Source organism: Hyperoodon ampullatus (genome assembly GCF_949752795.1).
Source record: "Hyperoodon ampullatus genome assembly, chromosome: X".
Lineage (NCBI taxonomy): Eukaryota > Metazoa > Chordata > Mammalia > Artiodactyla > Ziphiidae > Hyperoodon > Hyperoodon ampullatus.
In genome coordinates this window covers 35,527,009-35,550,808 of record NC_136913.1, presented here as the reverse complement: position 1 = coordinate 35,550,808, position 23,800 = coordinate 35,527,009, and the positions used below count along the sequence as shown (strand labels likewise).

Here is a 23,800-nt window from a genome sequence, read left to right as displayed (position 1 = left end):
TCTACAACTTAATGCATTTTTGTTGCAGAGTCTCTCCACAAGCTGTTTTTTTTAATGCCTTTTTTGTTTGTTTGTTTGTCTGAAATGCTTTTTCCCACCCACGCCACGTGGATAATGCTTTCGGGTCTCAGCTCAAATGTTTCCTCCTCAGAGAAACCTTCCCTCACCCCGTGAGCTAAACACTCAGAGCCCACATGCACACATCTTACTCTTGTGTGCTCACCGGCCAGGGTTCTGTGTGCAGGGAGCTTGCTTTGAAATGGCCTTTACACAGCAAGTATACTGTTTTTGTTGAAATATATTCGTTTGGGTTGGTTTGGTGAGGGTAGGGTCGGGACTTGGGTGAGGCAAGCGCTCACTGTCAGGCGTGCAAACACAAATTTTGCACCCTGGGTACCTCGCTTGCTCAGTCTGATCTGAACCCTAGGTGGGGGGTGACACTGTGGAAACAGCTAAAGTCCCCCAAGCTATTCCACACCTCACAGGTAACCCCTCTGCCTCCATCCTCACCCTCCAATCTGCTCTATATGCAGCAGAAAGAATTGTTTTCTCCGAAGCCTTCAATGTTTACTACTTGTTTCTTAAGTCGAAGACGATTAAGAGTATCAAGGCTCCCCGCCAATATCTGCTTCTGTCTCTTTTAATTTTGCTCAACATCTTGCTGCAGGAAAGCCAATCTCATTGTCATCCTTGTACACGTCTTGCCCTTTTCTGCCATCACAGCCTTTCACCCTTGCACATCTCCCCCTTTGTCCCCTTCTGGGCATCTTCATTGGAACATGTCAGCTCCTCCTTTATCAAAACTCTAGGCCAGCCTCACCTCTGGACCCTCCACGTGGAAGGCTTGTCAGTCCAAACACCATAATTATTCTCATCATCCTCCATCCTTCTTGTTTTTCTGAATTCTTAGAATTTATTTTTGACTCGGTTTTATAAATTCTCAGTAGGACATTGAGATGGGTGCTGTGATGTGTCACCCAGATCCCCCTTCATGAATAAAAGACTTACTGTCCCAGCTGCTGCGTGTGCACCGGAAGATGGCTTTCAGCTGTCAGCCCTCTTCGGGCACTGCCTCAGCTGCACAGAAGCCGACTCACCCAGGGTCACGTACCCTTCCAAGGCCACCTGCATCCAGTGACTGATTGACAGGAGGACATAAAAACCTGACTCCATCCTCCCAACTTGGGACAGCCCTAAATGGCCATGTCAGATCTAGAATTCTCCATTAGGTCAGCTGAGGCTGCTCTTGGGCCTGCATCGTAGTTCGGTTTCTCCCTCTGCCCACCGCTGCTTCCTTCCCCTCCCTTCTCAAGGGCACGCTGTCATAAACATCCTGCACATCCTGCATGCCAAACTCTCAGAATCTGCTTCCCAGGAAACTCGACCCACAACAGGCATGTTCAGATTTATTCATTTGAAATTGTGTTTATTTGCACATAATTATGTATAATAGTTCCTTCTCTCATTAAAAAATTCTTGAGGAAAGAAACTATCAGATGACATGATACCTGCAGACATTTTAGCAGCTTTATCATCCTCAAATAGCCATAAATTCTGGAGCTTTGTTTACTGAGATTTGGGGAAAGTAATTAATTTAGTAAGGCTTGCTAATTTAGTAACTAATGTTGTGACCATTCATACTGGTAAACATAAATGCAGAGGCTTGGCTATTACCCCATGTACCTCCTGCCCTGAAAATTTAGCTTTCCCTTTGGAAAGCAGGTTTTATACTCCCTAAGTATAATTATTCTTAGAGAAGGAATCAATAAGCACTTAGAGAACCAACAGAGAGGTTTGGAAATTAGAAAATCACCCAACCTTGCATGCGCTGAGCCATGACTGAGAATACAAAGAGGAATTCTTTACTCACAGCTCAGCTTTCAATACTAAATCACTCATTGGCTTTTACATAAATCTTAAAACCAGACGAAGAAGGTGATTAACAGACCCAGTTCAGTCTAAATATTCACTTAGAACAATGTTAAAATCATTACCATCAATAGTTTATGGAACAATTTTACAATCAAGGACAAAATTATGTTTTCTTGAATATGTAAGTTATTCTTGGTTGAAGAATGAGGAAATAGATTAACTATGGTCTTGGAAACTTTTCAGTGCTTCTTAAGTTTACACTGTCTCCTAGCTTTATCTTTAAGGAAAATGGGTCTACTTATAAACTGATGGAACATCTTCTACACTTCAGACTTTCCAGAAGACTTTTTTAAACTGTTACTCCCACCAAAATTTAACCAGGTTTTAGTACTCTTTATCATTTAAATGAGCTTCTGCATAAGAACAATACTGAAATTACTCTAATATTGGGATTTTTTTCCTTTGATGTTAATAAAACATCTTTGACATGCAATAAAATGTTTAAATCATGTACTTCTCCAACAGAATAAAACCTTTCCAAAAACACCTTATAGCAGGGAACAACTATTGTTCATGTATGTTTTATCTGTAAAACCCAAATGCAGTAAGAGTTTGCATTAATATAAAGCCCTTCTTCAAGCTAGATTTGTAGTGAGAGTGTGCTAACTCTTCCCATAAAATGAGGAAGAACTACCTTATTCACACATCAGATCCGACCCTTTATTCCAGTTCATGCTGAATGAAAGAGGATTATCTGTTGTAAGGGTTAGCTCTCTGCATCCCCAAAGTTTACTATAATAGGGTGGCTTCCAATATATGCTGCTGCCTATGCCTGCCATTCCTTCTATGGCAAGTGTATTAGGTAGAATAGTGTCCTCCAAAAATTCCTTCCCCACCAGAACCTCAGAATGTGACCTTTTTTAGAAGTAGGGTTTTTGCAGATGTGATTAGTTAAAAGGAAGTCATACTGGATTAGGGTTGGCCTAAATTTAATATGACTGCTATCCTCATAAGAAGAGGAACATTTGGACAAGAAACACGGACATAAAGGGGAGAAGATGGAGGCAGAGATTGGAGTGATGCCACCACAAGCCAAGGAATGCCTGGGGCGACCAGAAGTAGGAAGAGACAAAGGACGGATCCTCCCCTAGAGGCTTTGGAGGGGGTGTGGCCTTGCCAGCACCTTGACTTTGGACTTCTGGTCTCCAGAGCTGTGGGATAATACATTTCTGTTGTTTTAAGCCACCCAGTTTGTAGGAATTTGTTATGGCAGTCCTGGGAAACTAAGGCAGCAGGTGCATTGACTCAAACTGGTTCAGCAAGAACACTAGGGAAAAGCGTTTTGTTTTGTCTTATTTGTTTTATTTGGTTTTGGCAGCAATGCCAGTGCTCTACCCAGATGCCCTCAGAGGACCCCGTTTTACATCTTTTGCCCCCTCTCCCCATTTCAGTGTGCTTTTAACACCTAACAGTTACAGCTCTTCTCCAGAAGATGGCCCTCTGGTCACCGACTGCTTTTCCTGCCAAACGTGCCAGGGGATTCACCACCCTACCTCCCACGCTGCCCTTGGCCAATGACTGGTTCTAAGGATAAAAGCCCATCTTCCTTGCCTTGGGTTGGGACAACTCTGGGGTATAACCTACACTCCAGAGGTCACTTGTTGGATCAGGCTGAAGCCTCCTTCTGTGGGACAGTGCCTGACATGGCACTTGGGTGACCAAATAACCCTAGCTTGCCTGGGACCCTCTCAGTTTTAGCACTGATAGTCCCATGTCCCCAGAAAGCCCTGGGTCCCTCTTAAACTCAAGAAGCAGAAGCAAGGAGGAATTTTTAGGCCTCACATATTCACCTCTGAATGTCTTAGCTTATCAGAGTGAACCACAGCAGTGACTACTGAGATAACAGCAAACACATGCTCGGTCAGAAACACTGGTGGACAATTTTGTGAATCAGCATCCCTTAATGAGAAGATCAGTTCTATCTTTTAGTTCATTTCTGAAATTGCTTCTATTTAGGGGAGCTTTCCCTTCAAAAGACTCCTGATAGGAAATTGTAACTAATGAGAAACGTAATGGTGAAAAGAATTCAGTAGAGAGGGGGTATGTAAAAGGTTCGGTGGAGATCCTTCAGGACTGATTTGTGTATGAGTCTCTTGTAGAATTAGTTTTTATCCTCTAAAAGGCCTACTTATTTTGTATGAGGCTGGGAGTATCTTTTTTTAAAAATTTTATTGAAGTATAGTTGATTTACAATGTTGTGTTAATTTCAGCTGTACAGCAAAGTGACTCAGTTATACATATATATTGATACATTCTTTTTCATATTCTTTTCCCTTATAGTTTATCACAGGATACTGAATATAGTTCTCTGTGCTATACAGTAGGACCTTGTTGTTTATCCATCCTATATATAATAGTTTGCATCTGTTAATCCCAAACTCGAGGCTGGGAGTATCTTAACATAGGGCTTCTCCTAGGGGGATCTGCACTTTTTTATTTTGGTGTATTTATTTACGGCCTTAATATGTAGGTAGAACATTTACATGTTAAGAAATTCAAACCACATAAAAGGATATACTGTGGAAATAAAGTCTCCCTCCTACCTCTATCCTTGAATCTCCCAGTTTCACTTCTCACAGACAACAATTATTACCAGTTTCTCATGTATCAAAAGGGTTACTTTGGACCTATAAAAGAAGTCACGTTTCCCATACATCCTGTGAGAGATTAATAGCAGGGTAGGAAGTAAGTGGGGGTAGCTTCACAGCCAGGACTCAGATTTAAAAGGCTGAAGGGCCCCTGGATTTGAGTTTTAAAACACTAAGCTGGTGTACATGCCATTGCTGTGTCCTTCACATTAGAGTGAATTTTTTTTTTTTTTACCAAATCGTAGTACTCAAAAAATGACAGCATCTTCCTCAATTCTTTTGGGATTTCTACGCTGTCTGGATTTCATTACTTTCTTCAGCCTTTGTGGTAGCAATATACAAGAATGCCAGTCATCATAATGGCTGGTTTCAGGGTACTCAAAGGGATAATTCAGACATGCTTTTAACACAGACTTACAGGGTGAAAGGCATCAGGCAAGACTATCTCTTTTTGTAGAGATGGGAAATTGGAAACTCAAGAGGCCAGGTAGCTATAATAGTAGGGCTAGTAACATAACCTAAATTTTGTGGCCTCACCTGTCCTCTCCTTGAATGGAAGAGAGGGTTGTTTTTCACTAGGTAATTGCATCTGGGAATGATTTCAAAGGGGGTTAGTTTCAAGGCAGAAAGTTTCCCTACCTTTGGAGTAGCCACCTGAAGGTGCATCCCGAATTTCGCTGCACTCATCATGATGGAGTGCAGGATGTTATTCCCATCCCCAATCCAGCTGAGGGTAAGGCCTTTCAGAGAGCCGTAGTGTTCCTAAAAGGCAAGGGATGGAGGAGATTGCATCTGGGAGGAAATCCACTTATGTGAAGCAATCATTAGGGTTAAAATAAAGGAAACAGTCTACATCTCAATTTTAAATGGTTTCTTGGAAAGAATAAGCTACTAATTTTTTTTTGCATTATACAGAGCAATTCAATGACATGAAGGTACAATCACAAAAAAATAGCCATATGTCCTAGTATCTTTTTTTTTTTTTTTTTTTTTTTTTGCGGTATGTGGGCCTCTGTTGTGGCCTCTACCGTTGCAGAGCACAGGCTCCGGACGCGCAGGCTCAACGGCCATGGCTCACGGGCCCAGCCGCTCCGTGGCATGTGGGATCCTCCCGGACCGGGGCACGAACCCATGTCCCCTGCATCGGCAGGTGGACTGTCAACCACTGCGCCACCAGGGAAGCCCTGTCCTAATATCTTAAGCCAAGACATCATATGAACTCATATGGAGACTCATTTTCATATATTTCAAATCTGAATCTTTGTTGTATTTATTCTTTCATTCAACAAATTGAGAACCATCAATGTCCAGACACTGTCCTTGGCCCTGGAGATATAACAATGAACAAAGGAGACAAAAATCACTGCCCTTATGAATCTTACACTTGTTGGTATAAGAAAGGGGAAATACAATGCACCTAGAACAGTGTAGCATGGTAGTTGAGTAAGTTCCCGTTTATATAAAGTTTAAAAACCATTAATACATTTGGTTGTTTATAGATATTGACACGTACAGTTAAAGTATAAAAACATGCTTGGAAATTATAAATACAAACACCAGGATAAATATTTCTTTGCGGGGTTGGAGGAAATGGACTTCAACTCTTATCTGTAACATTTTATTTAAAAACAACAAAAAATTCTAAAGTAAGATTTGGCAAAACTGTATAATGGGCACATGGATATTTGTTTTACTTTCCTTGAAGTGTCTGTAGGTTTCGTATATTTTATACATTTATATATTTATAAAGATAAGATTTTAAAAACAGAAAGGCTAACTAATTTGAAGATCACAGAACTACTGGTAACTAAGCTTGGATGTAAATCCAGGTTCATCTGATTTAGATTCCATGCCCTTAATAAGCTGCTATTTATTCATTCAGCTCCTACTTTGAGAATTTCCTTTATGAAGGCATTGCACCAGGTCCTGCGGGGGACAATTTGATGAATAGAACATTTCACTATCCCTGATGAATGTATAATCTAGTAATGATAAAGCCCCAAAGGGAAGCATTAAATTATCTGGTGTATATGTAAAGCCACAACTACAAACAGCCACTTGGTATCTAACATCGTTGTGTCATCCTCTCTGCATTAATCTTACCTTCATCACCAAAGGGTTTCATTTTGAGTTTAACCTCACATGTACATGTGTGTAGCTTATTCAAATGAGGAGGAAGATAGACCTACCTATCCAGTTTGCCCTGTCTCCCCAGAATAGTCCATAGACGCAGAAACCATGGTTGTTAGGATTCCCAGTGGCAAGACTGTGTAGATTGGCTGCGGCAAACCCAATGGGATGAATCTTTCAAAGTTATTCAAATTTTTAATTTGAAGGGACATGGCTAAATTTGAGCCTCAATTCTATAAATTCTGCATGCTCTTAACTCCAGTCTTAAGCAATTTATTAAAATGATAGAAAATGGCCTCCTTCTCGGAAAGTCATTTAGTAATTGACCATTTTGAATGTTCAAAGCACACTCCACCAGTCTTCGCTGCCAAGTCACAGAGCCTGATATATATGGATTACATAACGATTTTTCTATTTTCTGTGCTCCAGCATTACCTGTTCATCCACTGTGTTAAATATGGCACCAAAAAAAGCAAAGGTTTGAGAACAGAAGTATCTATAATCTGTTTTTAGCAATGTCCTGTCTTCCTTGGATATCTATTTGTACACATATGCTATAATTCTTTGCCAAGATATTATTTGAAAACAAAACACCAGTACCACAATTTAAATGCTTCCGTTTAGAGCTAGTTAGGAATTATTGATTTTGCTCTTGTGTGAGGCAAAGAAGTAAGCCAACCTGGAGAGTGAGGTAATCAGCCAGGATCTGGATAGGATGGTACAAATCTGACAGCCCATTGATGATTGGGATGGATGCTTCTTTAGCCAGGATGTCCAGATCTGATTGTTTATACACTCGCGCCAACACTGCATCTGTCATGCTAGACAACACACTGTGACAAACCAAGAAAAAATCATCTGAGTTGATTATGCTTAATAATTCCTTCTAAATATAGGGTCTTAGACAGTAATAAGAAATGCTAATACATTAGAATTTTTACTGTTACAACTACCTATCAACATGATGGATTTAAAAGCTAATAATAAACATGCAATCATTCCAGAAGCCAGATGTTGTTCCACTGATGTCTTAGCCAATGACCGCTGATTTTACTATTTTTTATGGAAATAAGAAACCAAATGTGAGCCTAGCAGTTGTGATAATGAATTATAATTGATATGTGGCAGTTGGTAAAGTTAAAAGAGACAAGACCAAAAACAAGATATACAGAGAAAAATTAATGAACTGGATTGCGGCATTTTGTGAGGGGGACATCACCCCACAAATATACACTTTCACTATAAAATTGAAGGTAGCAGTGTGGCAGCCAAAGAGGTGCACACAAAGGTTGTTTTGCAAGAGAGAACCTTCTGGGAGGAGTGCTATTAGCTGACAGCCCCCAGCTGCTGCACCTTTGGAGTCTGCTGCAGCATTCCTACTGAGGCCACACCCTCCCCAGGCTGTTCCCACCAAGGACGGAGCACAGGAGGGCCCCAGAGCTGGGCCATTCTGCCTGACACGGAACATCTCTGATGGGCAGCAAAGATGGATATAACTATTCTCATTTTATAGCTGAAGGACCTGAGACACAAAGAAGTTTAGTAACTTGCCCCAGATCACACAGCAAAGTAAGTTGGAGGAGCTCATATTCAAACCAAAGTCAGTTTAACTCAAAAGACCACGTTCTTACCATTACAACACATTGCCTCAAATTTGCAGATGATAAAAACCTGGAATGAGAAACTGGGATCCAGATTTTAAGCTCTCTCTATATGTCAGAGTGATGGTGGTCCCTCAGCTAAAGCTTCAGCCTTACAAAAATAACAGGATGGCCTTTTGTTTAAAATCTTGGTTTCTTCTTATTTAAAGGGAAACCCCACAGAAGAGGCTTCTAACCATTTTAGTTTTAAGGAACTCTTTTTAATGGCAAAAAAAAAATTGGAAAGCCTCCCATAATAGTAGTTATATTAAATATATAGAGTCATTATTATAAGGTATCCAGTTAGCCTTTGTAATTTTGGTTCTGTAACGTACTAGCTGTGTGACCTTGGACATGTTACTTAATTTCTCTATGACTTAGTTTCTTCATCTGTAAAACCATAATAATATCTATCCCATTGCGTTATTGTGAGGATTCATGAGATAACCTATATAAGATGCATAGTATGATGCCTTGTTCATAGTAAAAGATCAAAAAGTAATAGATGATATTACCATGTCAAAAGAAAATGTATAAAAACTAGAGCTAGTATTTAGTAAGGATTTCATAGATTTGTATTTTAATCATCATATATTTGGAAAATTAGTCCTTCTTATATGTCTGAGACATATTATTTACTCAGTCTGTAGAAAACTGTTGCTGCTTATAAAATTCAACGACCACTAAAAAAATTCCTTGCTCCCAGGGATTAGAGAATCAAAGATTGAAAACCATATTCCTGTAACAATATTTTCTAGACTCAGGTTTTTTTTCAAATTTTCACAGATTTCTCATACCCATAGTTCCCAGATTTTCAGATTTCATGGATCAGCAAAATTTCTAAAAACATATGGAGATCAACATATGATTCCCAACTTTTTGTTTAGAAGATCAAGGGCATGAGAAACAAGAAAATAAACACATATAATATGTTAATATCTTCATTTAGTAAGAGAGGACATTTTAACAACAAAAAAGGTGTGAATGACCTAATCTCAAAAATGATCCTTGAATTAATTTAGCTTTTTGAAATTCACTATATTGTCTTTATTTTTCTTATTTTACAACTTCTGATGAAAACTTCCCATGGCAGGGCATCAGTGGAGGGGTCAAGATTTGGAAACCAGTGCTCTGAACTGTCTAAGCACATCGTACATTGTAGTTTGAAAGAGGTGAATAGAAGAGCCACTTTAGTTTCTCCTGTAAAACAGGTGACGTTTGATGGTTGACTGAGACCGGGGTTTTCAATTTTTGCTGCATATGAAAGTCACCTGGAGAATTTTTAAAACTCTTGAGGCCCAGGCCATAATCTCTATCAATTTCATCAGGAAAATAGAATCTCTAGGGGTGCAACCTAGAGATCAACATTTTAAAAAACTTTCCAGGAAATTCCAGTGGTGCAGCCAAGGTTGAGAACCAAAGCTAGAACCTCACTCCTCAAATCAACAGCATCAGCATCACCTGGGAGCTTATTAGAACTGCAGAATCACAGGCCCCACCCAGATTTACTGAATCAGAATCTGTATTTTGACAAGGTTTCCAGGTGATTTATTTGCATATTAAAGTTTGAGACTCCTAATAAAGTGAAAATTGACGCCACCATATTTTTGAAAGTATCATCCATTCTTTTCTTCAAAACCTAACCAGCCCCCCTCCACTCCCCCTGCAAAAATCGAGAGATCAAGAGATGGCAGCCCACAAAGACAAAGGACTTTGTCCACAGTCTCATTGGCAACGAGTGCTTTCTAGTTCAGTTGAAAGAAAAAGGCATCTCAAATCCTGAAAAATGAATAATTTCCTCCCTTCCATTAAGGCCCACATCTTTACAGTAACCAGCTAGCCTGACCTATCTGATGTCCTAAGGCAATGGGTCCCAAACTTGGGTGTATATCAGAACTAAGTGAATAACTAATAAACAACAGAGGTCCAAGCTCCTGAAATAGGGTAGACTGGGTCTTTGTACTTATACCAAGTTTCCCAAATAAATCAGATAACCTTCCAAAATTTGAGAACCACTGTCCTTAGACATAAGCTATTATGTTAAAAGAATTTTAGATCTTCTCCCCTTTTTTCAAAATCACGATACAGATATACTGATGTTTCATACTACAGAATGCAGGCTTTTAACTCCACCTTGAGAAAGTTATTTAGATGACAGTAGATATCCCAATAAGAGCTATAATTATAATCAATTTCCTATTTCAGAAGAATTGGTTAATTTTATGATACCTAAAATCCTATGAGAGAGAGAGAGAGGTAGAGGGGTGTTTGACCCCAAAGGATTTCTTTAAATATGCATCACTTCCTACAGTGTGTAGAGACAGAATAAAAAAAAAATCTGGATTAACCATTACAGTTGACTTTCTGGAATCTCCCAGTCAGAAAAACAGATCTGACTTCAGTTGTAGCCTCTCAAATAATTTTAGGGAGCTAGGACCATGGGCTGCCAACCTCTTATGGTTTTTATGAACTTTATGATGTGTTGTTAAGTTTTGCTATGTGTGTCACAGATAAACGTTATCTTAACCTCATAGATGAGAAAACCAAGGTTAGGAAAGAATAAATTAGAGCAAGGTTAGGAAAGAATAAAAGGATGAGGCTGAAAGAGGGAGACACTAGGAGAGCAACTGGAGAAGTCAATGCCCGATACACTTGAGTTTTTCAAGAATATTGAAAAAGGGCAGTTGTCGTCATTCCCTCCCTTGAACAATCCCAAGAGCTCTGGAACAAAGCAGCCAAAAGGCAAGCATGCATTTACTTGCCCTGTTTATAATGTGGAGTTGGTAACCCTGGAACCTCTATGGTATAATCTCATGGAACAGTGACTGGTCTGCTTTACTGAGGTTGCCCAACACCTCCTAGAACAGAGGTTCTTGACCTTGGCTGCACATTAGTATCACCTATGAAGCTGTAAAAACCCTGTTGCCATATTCTGCCCTTTGGAAATTTAAATTAGAAGCTATGGTGGGGGAGTCACATCAATACTTTTTTATAATTGCTTTACATACTTTATAAGATTTAATCATCACAATAATTTTAAAAGTTAAGTATACATACTTTTTTTTTACATATACATGTATCTATTCTTTTTCAAATTCTTTTCCCATTTAGGTTGTTACATAATATTGAGCAGAGTTCCCTGTGCTATACCCAGTAGGTCCTTGTTGGTTATCCATTTTAAATATAGCAGTGTGTACATGTCAATCCCAGACTCCCTAACTATCCCTCCCCACCACCCTTCCCCGCTGGTAACCGTAACTTCGTTCTCTAAGCCCGTGAGTCTGTTTCTGTTTTGTAAATAAGTTCATTTGTAACATTTTTTTAAGATTCTGCATATAATTGATAGCATACGATATTTCTCTTTCTCTATCTGACTTACTTCACTCAGTATGATAATCTCTAGGTCCATCCATGTTGCTGCAAATGACATTAGTTCATTCTTTTTAATGGCTTAGTAATATTCCATTGTATATATGTAACACATCTTCTTTATCCATTCATCTATTGATGGACACTTAGGTTGCTTACATGTCCTAGCTATTGCAAACGGTGCTGCAATGAACATTGGGGTGCATATATCCTTTCAGACCATGTTTTTCTCTGGATATATGCCCAGGAGTGGGGTTGCAGGATCATATGGTAGCTCTTTTTAGTTTTTAAGGAACCTCCATACTGTTCTCCACAGTGGCTGTACCAATTTACATTCCCACCAACAGTGTCAGAGGGTTCCCTTCTCTCCACATCCTCTCCAGCATTTATTGTTTGTGGATTTTTTGATGATGACCATTCTGACTGGTGTGAGGTGATATCTCTTTGTAGTTTTGATTTGCATTTCTCTAATAATTAGTGATCACGTCAATATTTTTAAAGCTCCCCAGGTTAACCCAATCTGAAGACAAGGCTGAGAACTATTATCCTAGAAAATAGAGTGAGGAGGTGGGAGGAGAGTGGGATACTCTGCTGCTGTGTGGAACAATAGATCAGTGTAGAGGAGGAAGGTCTTAGTAGTTGCTGAAATCTCATACTATAGGAAAAGTGAGGGATAACGACACGATATGTTGTACTGGAAAGAACAAGATTTCATACACTTATAAAAGAAGCACAGTTGACCCGTGAACAATGTGGATTTGAACTGCACAGGTCCACCTAAACGTGGATATATTTCAATAGTAAATACTACTAGTACTACATGATCCATGGTTGGTTGAATCCATGGATGCTGAGGAACTGCAGATACGGAGGGTGGACTGTAAGTTATATGTGGATTAACCCTTGTGTTGTTCAAGGGTCAACTGTATTTTCCTTTCAGCTCAGTCACTACCAAGAGCAGTCCTGTGGCAGCAGCAGTAGCTATAATCTTCTCTCCCCTCAACACTTGTAAGCATCCCTAGTGCCCAAATTTTGGTCTTAATATTCTTCTATACCTAAAAAAGGAACCAGAAACTATTAGAGGATAGTTAATTCCATGTCCTTGGGCAGGATAAAATCAGTATAGGTCTGTAACACCCTGTTGTTGCTAGGAAGCAAAAATGATTTTAAAAATAGTAGGGCAGTGCTAAAAGGAAAAAGAACTAGCTTAACCATTTGTCAAGTTGTGATCATTTATAGTAAAAATCATTAAGTAAAACGTGCTTATAAAAGGCCATGATGCTCATAAGAAAAGAGTTAATATAAAGAAAATGTACAAAAATATAATTGTAATATCAAAGAAAGATGAATATTACCATGTACATTTAAATTTATTTACTTAAGTAGGAAAGTGCTTATATATAACTGTATAGATACAGATAGATATTTCGTGGGATTTTGTTAAGTGTATTTCTGTTCATAAAGTATAGATAATGTGCCATTTTTAATGTGTGTAAGCCACAAATAATTAACACAACTTAGATACCAAATAGTCCTAGAAATAGTAGAAACTATAACATGAATGGACAGGCCCCATCAGCATTTGTGGTCTTATGTAAAGTGAAGTAGAAGAGGAATCCTGCAGCTAGCTAGCACCCGTTGCCACACACAATTTCCAATTAGAAAGATGATACAGCCATTTATTCTAAAACAATAAGTTAACTGTCCTGAAGAAGAAATCTAAATTTTCAGACTCACATTCCTGTCGCTCTAGTAGTGAAACCTCTTGGTGACCCAACTAATTATAAAACAATGCCAATCAGAAAGGCATATATTTCAAAATATGGAAACCAGGCCAGGTTAATATATCATAAAAATATTACAATGGGTCATGTACTGCCAGAGATTGAAAACAAATAAAAATTGAAGGATACCCCATCTTTTAACTTCTTTAATAAATCAAAATCCATATGAAAAACAGAAACAAGGATCCTATGGTAGACAGAATAATGTCCCTTCCCCAAGGATGTTCATGTCCTAATATCCAAAACCTGTGTATATGTTACCTTACGTGGCAAAGGAAATTTTGCAGATGTGATTAAATTAAGGATCTTGGGATGGGGAGGTTATCCTGAGCTGCGTGCAATCTAAGAGAGAGGATCCTTATAAGAGAGCCGCAGGAGGGGGGATTCCCTGGTGCTCTAGTGGTTAGGGCTCCGTGCATCCACTGAAGGGGGCACGGGTTCAATCCTTGGTCAGGGAACTAAGATCTTACAAGCCGTGCGGTGCGGCCAAAAAAAAAAAAAAAAAGAGCGAGCGAGGCAGGTCAGAAGTGAGAGAAGATGCTGACTAAGTTGCTGGCTTTGAAGATGGAGGAAGGGAACCATGTGCCAAAGGATGTAGGCAGCCTCTGGAGGCTGGAAAGGCCAAGGAGTTGGATTCTTCCCTGGAGCCTCCAGAAGGGGCACAGCTCTATGGGCTCATTTTAGACCTCTGACTTGCAGAAGTGTAAGATAATAAATTTATGTTGTTTTTAAGTCACTAAATTTATGGTAATTTGTTAAAGCAGCAATAGGAAACCAATATCAGATCCCGTGATTAAAAGTGAAAACTAGGTTATAAAAATATATTCAAGCTAGTGGATGGCAGCTTGAATTTAATTCATCTTGAACTTAGCAAGCAGTTCACAAACCCAACCAAAATTAAGTGGTCAGCAATCCACTAAACCTACATTCCTAGCCTCTTGAGATGATTTTTCTTCTTTCCAGTCTGGTAAAATTACACACACACATTTAAATTCCAGGACCATGTAAGGATAAGAATAAAAGTAGGGGTAAGAATGTAAACAAAATTAAATCTATGATATTAATAGCATTGTGCTCAGTTTTATTGTTAAAATATTAATCAGCTCTCTAATCAGTGTGGTGTTTTATGTATATATTTTCCTTTTTAAAATATTTAGAGCATTCAAGAAAATCTGAAATGCTAGGCTTGTGATTAAGTGTTTTAAAGCATTTGATTAAATTGCAATCAATGTTTAAATGGTTGACGAGACTTGTTTTGTTCATTTAATATGTATTTGATTTAGTGGTTGTATAAGTAGTGCATGAATGTTTAAAGCAATCATTCTGAAACTTAAACACGCATCAGAATCACCAGGAGGGCTTATTAGAACACAGGCAGTTGTGTTTCTGATTCAGCCAGTTGTGTTTCTGATTCATAAGTCTGGGTTGGGGCCCAGAAGAATTTGCATTTCTAACAAGCTGTCGGGTACTGCTTATGCTGCTGATTTGGGGACCACACTTTGAGAACCACTGAGGAATGTTTGCTCTTTTTATTTTTATGTTTGCTCTTTTATGTTTATAGAAATACTAAATTCATAAGATTAAGATATTGGACTGTAAACAAAGTACAACGAGTAGGGAGTATTTCTATAGCACAAAAAGCCTCTTGGACATTAAAGCATCTATGAGCAAAGGGGAGTATGACAAAGCTTGATAGAAAATGTCACTTCAGTCGTTCAGCCACAGAAGCTGCAGGTGAAATGAATCGATATGGGGGAAGGAACAACTCCTAAGCTGTTTTCACATTGGAATCACTTGGGGAAACAAAGATATTAAAGACCTTTAAATAGACAATATTATTTTGTCAATAATGTTGCTTTCTGCTTTATGTTTATAAGTCATAGAGAAATCACCATTCTTATTTTTCTTCTTCCAGTCTACTAAAGATCTTAAAAAACAACGACTTTTCACTAGAAACAATGACAGACCTGTAACTCGGGCTAGACTTACAGGCCCATTAACAGTAATCTGGGCTTTCTATAGCTCTCCAGCAATTTGACATCCCAGCTTTAAACATTGTAAGAGCTGTGTTATATGTGTTACAAATGAAAGGTTGACAAGTTAAAAATACTCTCTGGCTCTGTAATGACTTTTCATTTTGGTCTCTTTTCATTTCCATTGAATATATAGAGTTCTGTTTGCCTTCCGGTGGATTCCTGCAGCTTTGCAGACAATCTTAGGCATCTGTCAACAATGGTAGCAAAACAGCTTTTGCAAAATCCAAAGTACCCAAATTTAAAGTTTCTCACACATATCAATTTGCTCTGGCTGTTTAATTACCAATATGAGGATTTTAAAAAAATAGTTAACAAGTTAAAATATTTATTCAACTTGATTTTGCCTAAGTGTTTAAAATGTCATCTATTTTTCCCCCATCATCTCTTTTCCTACTGTTTAGAAAAAGGAGAAGCATGATGTAGGACTTTAACTGGAAAGATAGTTCAAGAGATAAAATGTTAACATTGATTATTTCTGGATGATGGCAGTATTGGTGGTTCTAGCTATTTTTTAAATCTCTTTTAGTATTTTCTACCAAAAGGAATATGACTGTAATAACCAGAAAAAAACCATATCATTCAAAAAAGGAAATTTCTCCCAAACATGATTTGGAAAGTAATTGAAAATGAAATAGGGCTTCTTAGATTAATGGCTAATTCTTGGCATTAATGAAGAAATGTGCAAGATGAGCCTGGAACATCTTGCCATGTCAAAAAAGCAATGGAGTTATTAAAGACTAATAGAGTTATGTCAAAATGACCCAGTAGCCAACTTGAAGACAGATCACATTGGCCAAATATGGGACAATTTGAGCACCAATAAGAGTAATAACTGCAATGAATTGAAACCTTCAAATATATTAAAATGCATGAGTTTATGAAGATACTACAAAACAGAGGGACATTGAGAAGAGTCATAGCAAGATCAATTTTAACTCAATTTAAAAGAGAACTTTCAGGGCTTCCCTGGTGGCGCAGTGGTTGAGAGTCCGCCTGCCGATGCAGGGGACACGGGTTTGTGCCCCAGTCTGGGAAGATCCCACATGCCGCGGAGCGGCTGGGCCCGTGAGCCATGGCTGCTGAGCCTGCGCGTCCGGAGCCTGTGCTCCACAACAGGGGAGGCCACAACAGTGAGAGGCCCGCATACCGCAAAAAAAAAAAAAAAAAAAAAAGAACTTTCGGTCGGTTTCAATGAACTCTGGTCAGAAAAGTCAGACTGTATAAAAATGGAACAAGAACTGCAATGAACATACAATGGAATATTACTCAGGCATAAAAAGAAATGAAATTGAGTTATTTGTAGTGAGGTGGGACCTAGAGACTGTCATACAGAGTGAAGTAAGTCAGAAAGAGAAAAACAAATACCATATGCTAACACATATATATGGAATCTAAAAAAAAAAATGGTTCTGAAGAACCTAGGGGCAGGACAGGAATAAAAACACAGACGTTTTAGAGAACGGACTTGAGGACACGGGGAAGGGGAAGCTGGGACGAAGTGAGAGAGTGGTGTGGACATATATACACTACCAGACGTAAAATAGATAGCTAATGGGAAGCAGCCACATAGCACAGGGAGATCAGCTCAGTGCTTTGTGTCCACCTAGAGGGGTGGGATAGGGAGGGTGGGAGGGAGATGCAAGAGGAAGGAGATATGGGGATATATGTTTATGTATAGCTCATTCACTTTGTTATACAGCAGAAAGTAACATACCATTGTAAAGCAATTATACTGTAATAAAGATGTTTAAAAAAATGGAACAAGATAGCTCTGTATATAAAGAGCGCCCTGATACTGGATATTTTCATGCAGGCTCAAGAATGATTTTGAAGGAATGGTGTGGAAGAGGCATGAAAAGGATGGTTGATGTAAATAGCTCAAAAAGATCTTTCAAACCTCAAGTTTCTATTATTCTTTAATATTTTTTCCCTCTGGTATGAAATCATAACTTGTTTAGGAATTAACTAAAACACCCAGAAAGCCAAAAGAAAACAAAGCAAAACATAACAATAAATACCATAAACAAAGTCTCCCATGGCTCCAGGAAGGTCTGACACAGAGTCTGTAGTTGGGTAAACAGATACTAAAAACAAAGAAACAAACAAAACCCAAAACCCCAAACCCCAATAGTGTGCTGGGCCAGATCTTAAGAGCAAACATGGATATTGATGAGATGGGCAATCACAAAACAATCCTGATAATCTTAGATCTGAGTTAAGTAGTTCCTAAAATATTGGAACATGGTAGATGTGTTGCAAAAGCCAAAAGCAAACAGAAGTTGTATTCTCATAGGGTCCTCCCATTCATTCTTCCTTTTGTCCCCATCCTGCCTTGAATCTCTGTGTGCCCCCTAAATTCCAGTTGGTTATCAATGACATCTCCAACCAGTTGAATAGCTAATTGGCAAACAGTGGGAGGAATTTCTGGTTGTGCACAACGACACCATTGAGAACCCTGTAATCATTTAAAAATGGGCATTTCCTATTTTTACTTTTTATGGAAGCAGGCCAAGGCCCTAGAGAAGACATAGACTTTATCCCCAATGTAAATTGGCCAAGGAATAAACTTGCTGACTGAGTCTCCCTCTGGGAGGGAGAATATTCCAGTGCTCTGATATCTCTACACAGGTTATAATTTTAGTTATATCAATATAAGAATGATGAGGAAACAAGATAATACCTTCAGCACACCTAGATGGGCTCCTCTCAAATGGGCTAAGGTTGGAAGAAGCCCAGGAATGTTGAATGAAATTGCCATATGCAATTTATTTAGGAAGGCAGAAGCCTTTTGACCTATATGTTAGTTCCTAGTTTTGACGACCTCAGAGATAAATGGGTAGGGCATAATGGCATTCAGAATGACCTCCTCAAAGTGTGCCATAGGAATCTCAGTGTTGGGTCAGCATAAGCTGACTAGGAGATCACAAAGATGGCCAGAATTGAATCAGAGCTCGTCCTGAGATTGAGTTAGGCCATAACTTGATTCAACCAACATTACTTGAATTTCTTCTGTGGGCCTGGCCTTTAAAAGCACTATCTGATTTATCTTCATACAAACTCATTGAGATACGTATTTGTATCTCCATTTTACAACTGAGAAACCTAAGTTTCAGAAGCAACTGGTCCAAACCACAGGGCCAATGTGGTATGAGCTGTGACTTGAACTGAAGCCCAACCCTGCTTCAAAGCCCCCACTCTTTACGCTGTGGCAAACTGCCTCTGAACTATGACTATATTATATTTCATGTTGTGAACAACTGGCTTTTGTTACCATTTACCCAAGGACCTACAACTGCCATGCTGCTAGTTTCTTGGTGGCCTCTGTAAAGATTCTTGGAGATATCGTATTTCCTATTAGATACAAATTTATTAGTACCTTATCAGGTACGTATTTCCCATTAGGTGCCAATATTTTACAACATTTTACCAAGAAACCTAAGTAAGATTACCTTTTTTGGTCTTAATATCATTGGTATAAATATCTTAAGAACAGTATTCCAGCTTTTCAAAACATTCCTTTCAATGTAACAATAGTTCACTCCTAGTCTTTTTTTTTTCCCACTGCTACTCTTAAGAAATGTGTCTCATCCAAAAATCCCTTTATAACTTCCATTGTTTGAGCTATCAGAATGACAATGATTTGAAACCCTTCCATGTTGCTGCAGGGGCATGTGGATGTGTGCTTGTGTAGTGGGTTGAATGGTGTCCCCCAAATTCTTATCTACCAGGAAACTCAGAATGAGGCCTTGTTTGGAAGTAGGGTCTTTGAAGATGTAATCAGTTAAGATAAGGTCATAGTGGAGGGGCTTCCCTGGTGGCGCAGTGGTTGAGAGTCCGCCTGCCAGTGCAGGGGACACGGGTTCGTGCCCCGGTCTGGGAAGATCCCACATGCCGCGGAGCGGCTGGGCCCGTGAGCCATGGCTGCTGGGCCTGCGCGTCCACAGCCTGTGCTCCGCAACGGGAGAGGCCACAGCAGTGAGAAGCCCGTGTAATGCAAAAAAAAAAAAAAAAAAAAAAAAAAAAAAAAAAAAAAAAAAAAGGTCATAGTGGAGTAGGGTGGGCCCCTAATCCAATGACTGTTGTTCTTCTTAGAAGAGGAGAGGATACACAGAGATATACAGAGAAGGTAAAGGTGGAGGCAGAGATTGGAGTGATGCACCTACAGACCAAGGAATGCCAAAGATTGCTGAGAGCCACCAGAAGCTAGGAAGGAGCAAGGAAGGATTCTTTCCTAGAGCCTTCAGGGAGACCATGGCCTTGCTGACACATGGATTTGGGGCTTCTAGCCTCCAGAACTTTGAGAGAATAGATCTGTGTTGTTTTTAAGCTACCAAGTTTGTGGTAATATGTATGGCAGCCCTAGGAAACTAACAGGGGTTTATGCTGATTTTCCTTTCTACTGGTTTTATACTGGCAGAAAACACTTCAGCGATCAGTACCATAAGTGAGTTACATCTATAGGGGACCTAATTAGAGTTGAACAATGTTACATTATTTGGTTTTGTATGGTGCCTTTCATACACATGGTTCCTGAAGCTGTTTTACTAAGTACTGTATTAAAGTGAAAATGACTGTGAAGGTATCATGCACCTTTCAATAGTGGACTCAGAGCATTAGGCATGAACAGCTGTCATTATGGAAGAAACAGAAAGCCTTGAAACTGGAGTGAAAATGTCCCACTACTGTTGCTAAGTTTCATCCTTTTTTTTTTTTAATGGTAATACTTTTTTTTACATCTTTATTGGAGTATAATTGCTTTACAATGGTGTGTTAGTTTCTGCTTTATAACAAAGTGAATCAGTTATACATATACATATATCCCCATATCCCCTCCCTCTTGCGTCTCCCTCCCTCCCACCCTCCATATCCCACCCCTCTAGGTGGTCACAAAGCACCGAGCTGATCTCCCTGTGCTATGCGGCTGCTTCCCACTAGCTATCTATTTTACGTTTGGTAGTGTATATATGTCCATGCCACTCTCTCACTTTGTCCCAGCTTACCCTTCCCCCTCCCCATATCCTCAAGTCCGTTCTCTAGTAGGTCTGCTTCTTTATTCCCGTCTTACCCCTAGGTTCTTCATGACCATTTTTTTTTTTTTTAGATTCCATATATATGTGTTAGCATACATCCGTTTTTAAACTTCCAAAGAATAAGTGATCTGAGTCATGCTAAACTGTCACTTCTGGTGTCACATCTAAAAAGACAAGCCCAGGGGCTTCCCTGGTGGCACAGTGGTTGAGAGTCTGCCTGCCGATGCAGGGGACGTAGGTTCGTGCCCCGGTCCGGGAGGATCCCACATGCCGCAGAGCGGCTGGGCCCGTGAGCCGTGGCCGCTGGGCCTGCGCATCCGGAGCCTGTGCTCCGCAGCGGGAGAGTCCACAACAGTGAGAGGCCCGCATACCGCAAAAAAAAAAAAAAAAAAAAAAAAAAGACAAGCCCAGAGTGAGGAAAAAATATAGAATATCCAACTCTTAACCCCAGTAGAGCACCAGAGAATTGACAAAATCTGAAAACACCCTCAAATCTGAAGTAAATTTAACTGAATATATATGTATGTCTTTTGTGTCTTCTGATATGTTAGGGAGTAGAAAAGAGTCGCCGAGAGAGACTTTTCTAAAGAGGGAAGTGAGCAATGGTTCATTTTCTCCAATGGGAGCCTGGCCCTACAGGGATCCACAGTGAACTGAGGAAACAATTCAAGTCTTAGGGCTGTCTTCCCATGAGTGTAGGATACACTCCCTTACTAGTTACATTATATCTAGCAAAATCCAGAAGAGAGATGATAGCCCAGTTGTGCAAAAAAAGAGCTAACATAGCAGTCCTGAGATGGCTATCTTCAAAAGGCCTGCTTACAAGGTTGGCCCTTAGCTGGCACTTGGGCTTTGGGAGGGTCTCCACCACTCCTAGAAATAAGGATGGCTCACTACCTAAACTGTTTGTATAAACACTATGGATTATGCTGAACGCCTGCTTTCCTTCTGGGAGCCTAGAATTTGGCTTCACGCTAGGCAGAGGGTGCCTATTGTAAGCAGCTCCCAGTAAAAATCTTATGCACTGAGTCTCTAATGGGCTTCCCTGGAAGACAACATTTCACACATGTTGCCACAACTGATTGCTGGAGGAATTAAGCATGTCCTGTGTGATCCCACAGGGAGAAGACCCTTGCAAGCTTGTGCCTGGTCTCCCCTGGACTTGGCCCCATGTGCCTTTTCTCTTTGCTGGTTTTGCTTTGTATCCTTTTTTTATAATGAATCTTAGCCATGACCGTAGGCTGAGTCCTGTGAATCCTCCTAATGAATCATTGAACCCGGGGGTGGTCTTGGGGGCCCTGACATAGCAACTCCTCCACAATATCAGTCGACAGCTCCATCTCAGTGCTCCCCTTCACTCCCCACCAGAACGCTCAGATTACATGATACTCAATTGAGACTTAGCTAAGGAGAATTCCCCTACTATATTTTGAAGAGTGAACAGGTTTTTTTTTTTTTTTTTTTTTTTGCGGTACGTGGGCCTCTCACTGTTGTGGCCTCTCCCGTTGCGGAGCACAGGCTCCGGACGCGCAGGCTCAGCGGCCATGGCTCACGGGCCCAGCCGCTCCACGGCATGTGGGATCCTCCCGGACCGGGGCACGAACCCATATCCCCTGCATCGGCAGGCGGACTCTCAACCACTGCGCCACCAGGGAAGCCCTGAACAGGTTTTATTATTGTAATCAAGTAAGAAAAGTGAAATACCTTTTATTTTGAATGTGTATTTAGGTCTTTTACTCCTTGATCTGGTTTTTCCTTCTTTTGGTGGCCAAGACAGGACCAACTTGTAAGGGTACATTTTTTTAAATTTGCAAGTTTAAAGTATGTTTCTTTGCAGATGTAAAAACATTGCCGGCTATCCTTCTGTTCCTGAGTGCATCAAGTTTGCTCTTGCCTTAAGCTTTTTTTTTCTTTTTTTTTAAATAAACTTATTTATTTTATTTTATTTATTTTTTATTTTTGTCTGCGTTGGGTCTTTGTTGCTGCGTGCGGGCTTTCTCTAGTTGCGGCGAGCAGGGGCTACTCTTCGTTGCGGTGCATTGACCTCTCACTGCGGTGGCTTCTCTTGTTGCAGAGCATGGGCTCTAGGTGCACGGGCTTCAGTAATTGTGGCACATGGGCTCAGTAGTTGTGGCTCATGGGCTCTAGAGCGCAGGCTCAGTAGTTGTGGCTCACGGGCTTAGTTGCTCCGCGGCATGTGGGATTTTCCTGGACCAGGGCTCGAACCCATGTCCCCTGCATTGGCAGGCAGATTCTTAACCACTGCGCCACCAGGGAAGCCCACCTTAAGCTTTTGTACCAGCAGCTCTTTTTGCCTGAGATGCTTTTCCCACAGCTTGGCATCCCTGACTCTGTCTTTTCAGTGAGCTCTCCACTTCACTGTCACCTCCTCAGAGAGGCCTTCCCTGACCACCCAATCTAAAGGCGCCCCCAACTCCACCCACAGATCACCCTGCTTTGACTTCATCATAGCACTTATTTCAACCTCCTATTGTATTCATGCTTTATTTTTTGTTTAGTCAAAGTCTCCTCCCTCTAGAATATAATTTCCACTTGAAAAAGTATTTTGTTTGATTTGATCAGCGTTTTATTCTCAGTGCTAAAATCCTGGAAGAAAAGCTAGACATTCAGTAAATATTTTTGAATAAATGAATAATTAAGTCATTTGACTAAATAAGTGACATTTTGGAAACTGCATTTAACAGGTTTCAGGAGAATGGCCCAATTTGCTTTTTTTTTTTTTTCCTGTTGCCACATTCAGTGTATTCCCCATCCAGTTCTTTTTTCACCAATGGGTAGTCACTTTTTTTTAAATTAATTAATTTATTTATTTATTTATTTATTTAGGCAATGCCACGCAGCATGTGAGATCTTAGTTCCCCAACCAGTGATCAAACCCGTGCCCCCTGCATTGGAAGCACGGCATCTTAACCACTGGACCACCAGGGAAGCCCTGGGTAGTCACTTTTTTTTTTTCCACCAGGCCCCCAAAGCAGTGAGACAGGCAGACAGAGAAGCAACGCCGTCAATCAGTGTCAAGTGTGCACTTTTCTCTTGATTCAAAAGGGCCAGCACTATCATTTAAACATCATCCAATCTCTTTGCATCTTACAGAGTTTAAGGTCTACAAAAAGTAAGGAGGCAATTGCTATGAATTGTAGCGTACATATCGGCAGAGTAGATGTCATTAAGATTCACTTCCTTGCTTCTCCTGTTCAATTACTTCTGTGCAAGGCAGTGGATTTCTCTTGTCTTCTTCAGTTTAGATTTACTGAATTTCTGAATCTCAGC

At 40.0% G+C, this 23,800-nt stretch overlaps 1 protein-coding gene across 4 annotated transcripts in view; it reads right to left on the bottom strand.

Annotated features, from left to right (window-relative positions):
- The window catches only part of OTC (ornithine transcarbamylase), a gene marked incomplete at both ends in the record, with an annotated part of 64,959 nt that overhangs the window by 8,899 nt on the left and 32,260 nt on the right, over positions 1-23,800 (bottom strand). For 3 of the 4 annotated variants that reach the window (XM_079727157.1, XM_079727159.1, XM_079727156.1), the window contains 2 exons: positions 5,160-5,282; positions 7,330-7,483. In XM_079727157.1, coding sequence (XP_079583283.1) covers positions 5,160-5,282; positions 7,330-7,483 — 277 coding nt within the window. The remainder of the gene's footprint in view (positions 1-5,159; positions 5,283-7,329; positions 7,484-23,800) is intronic. The other variant, XM_079727158.1, reaches the window with a different exon arrangement.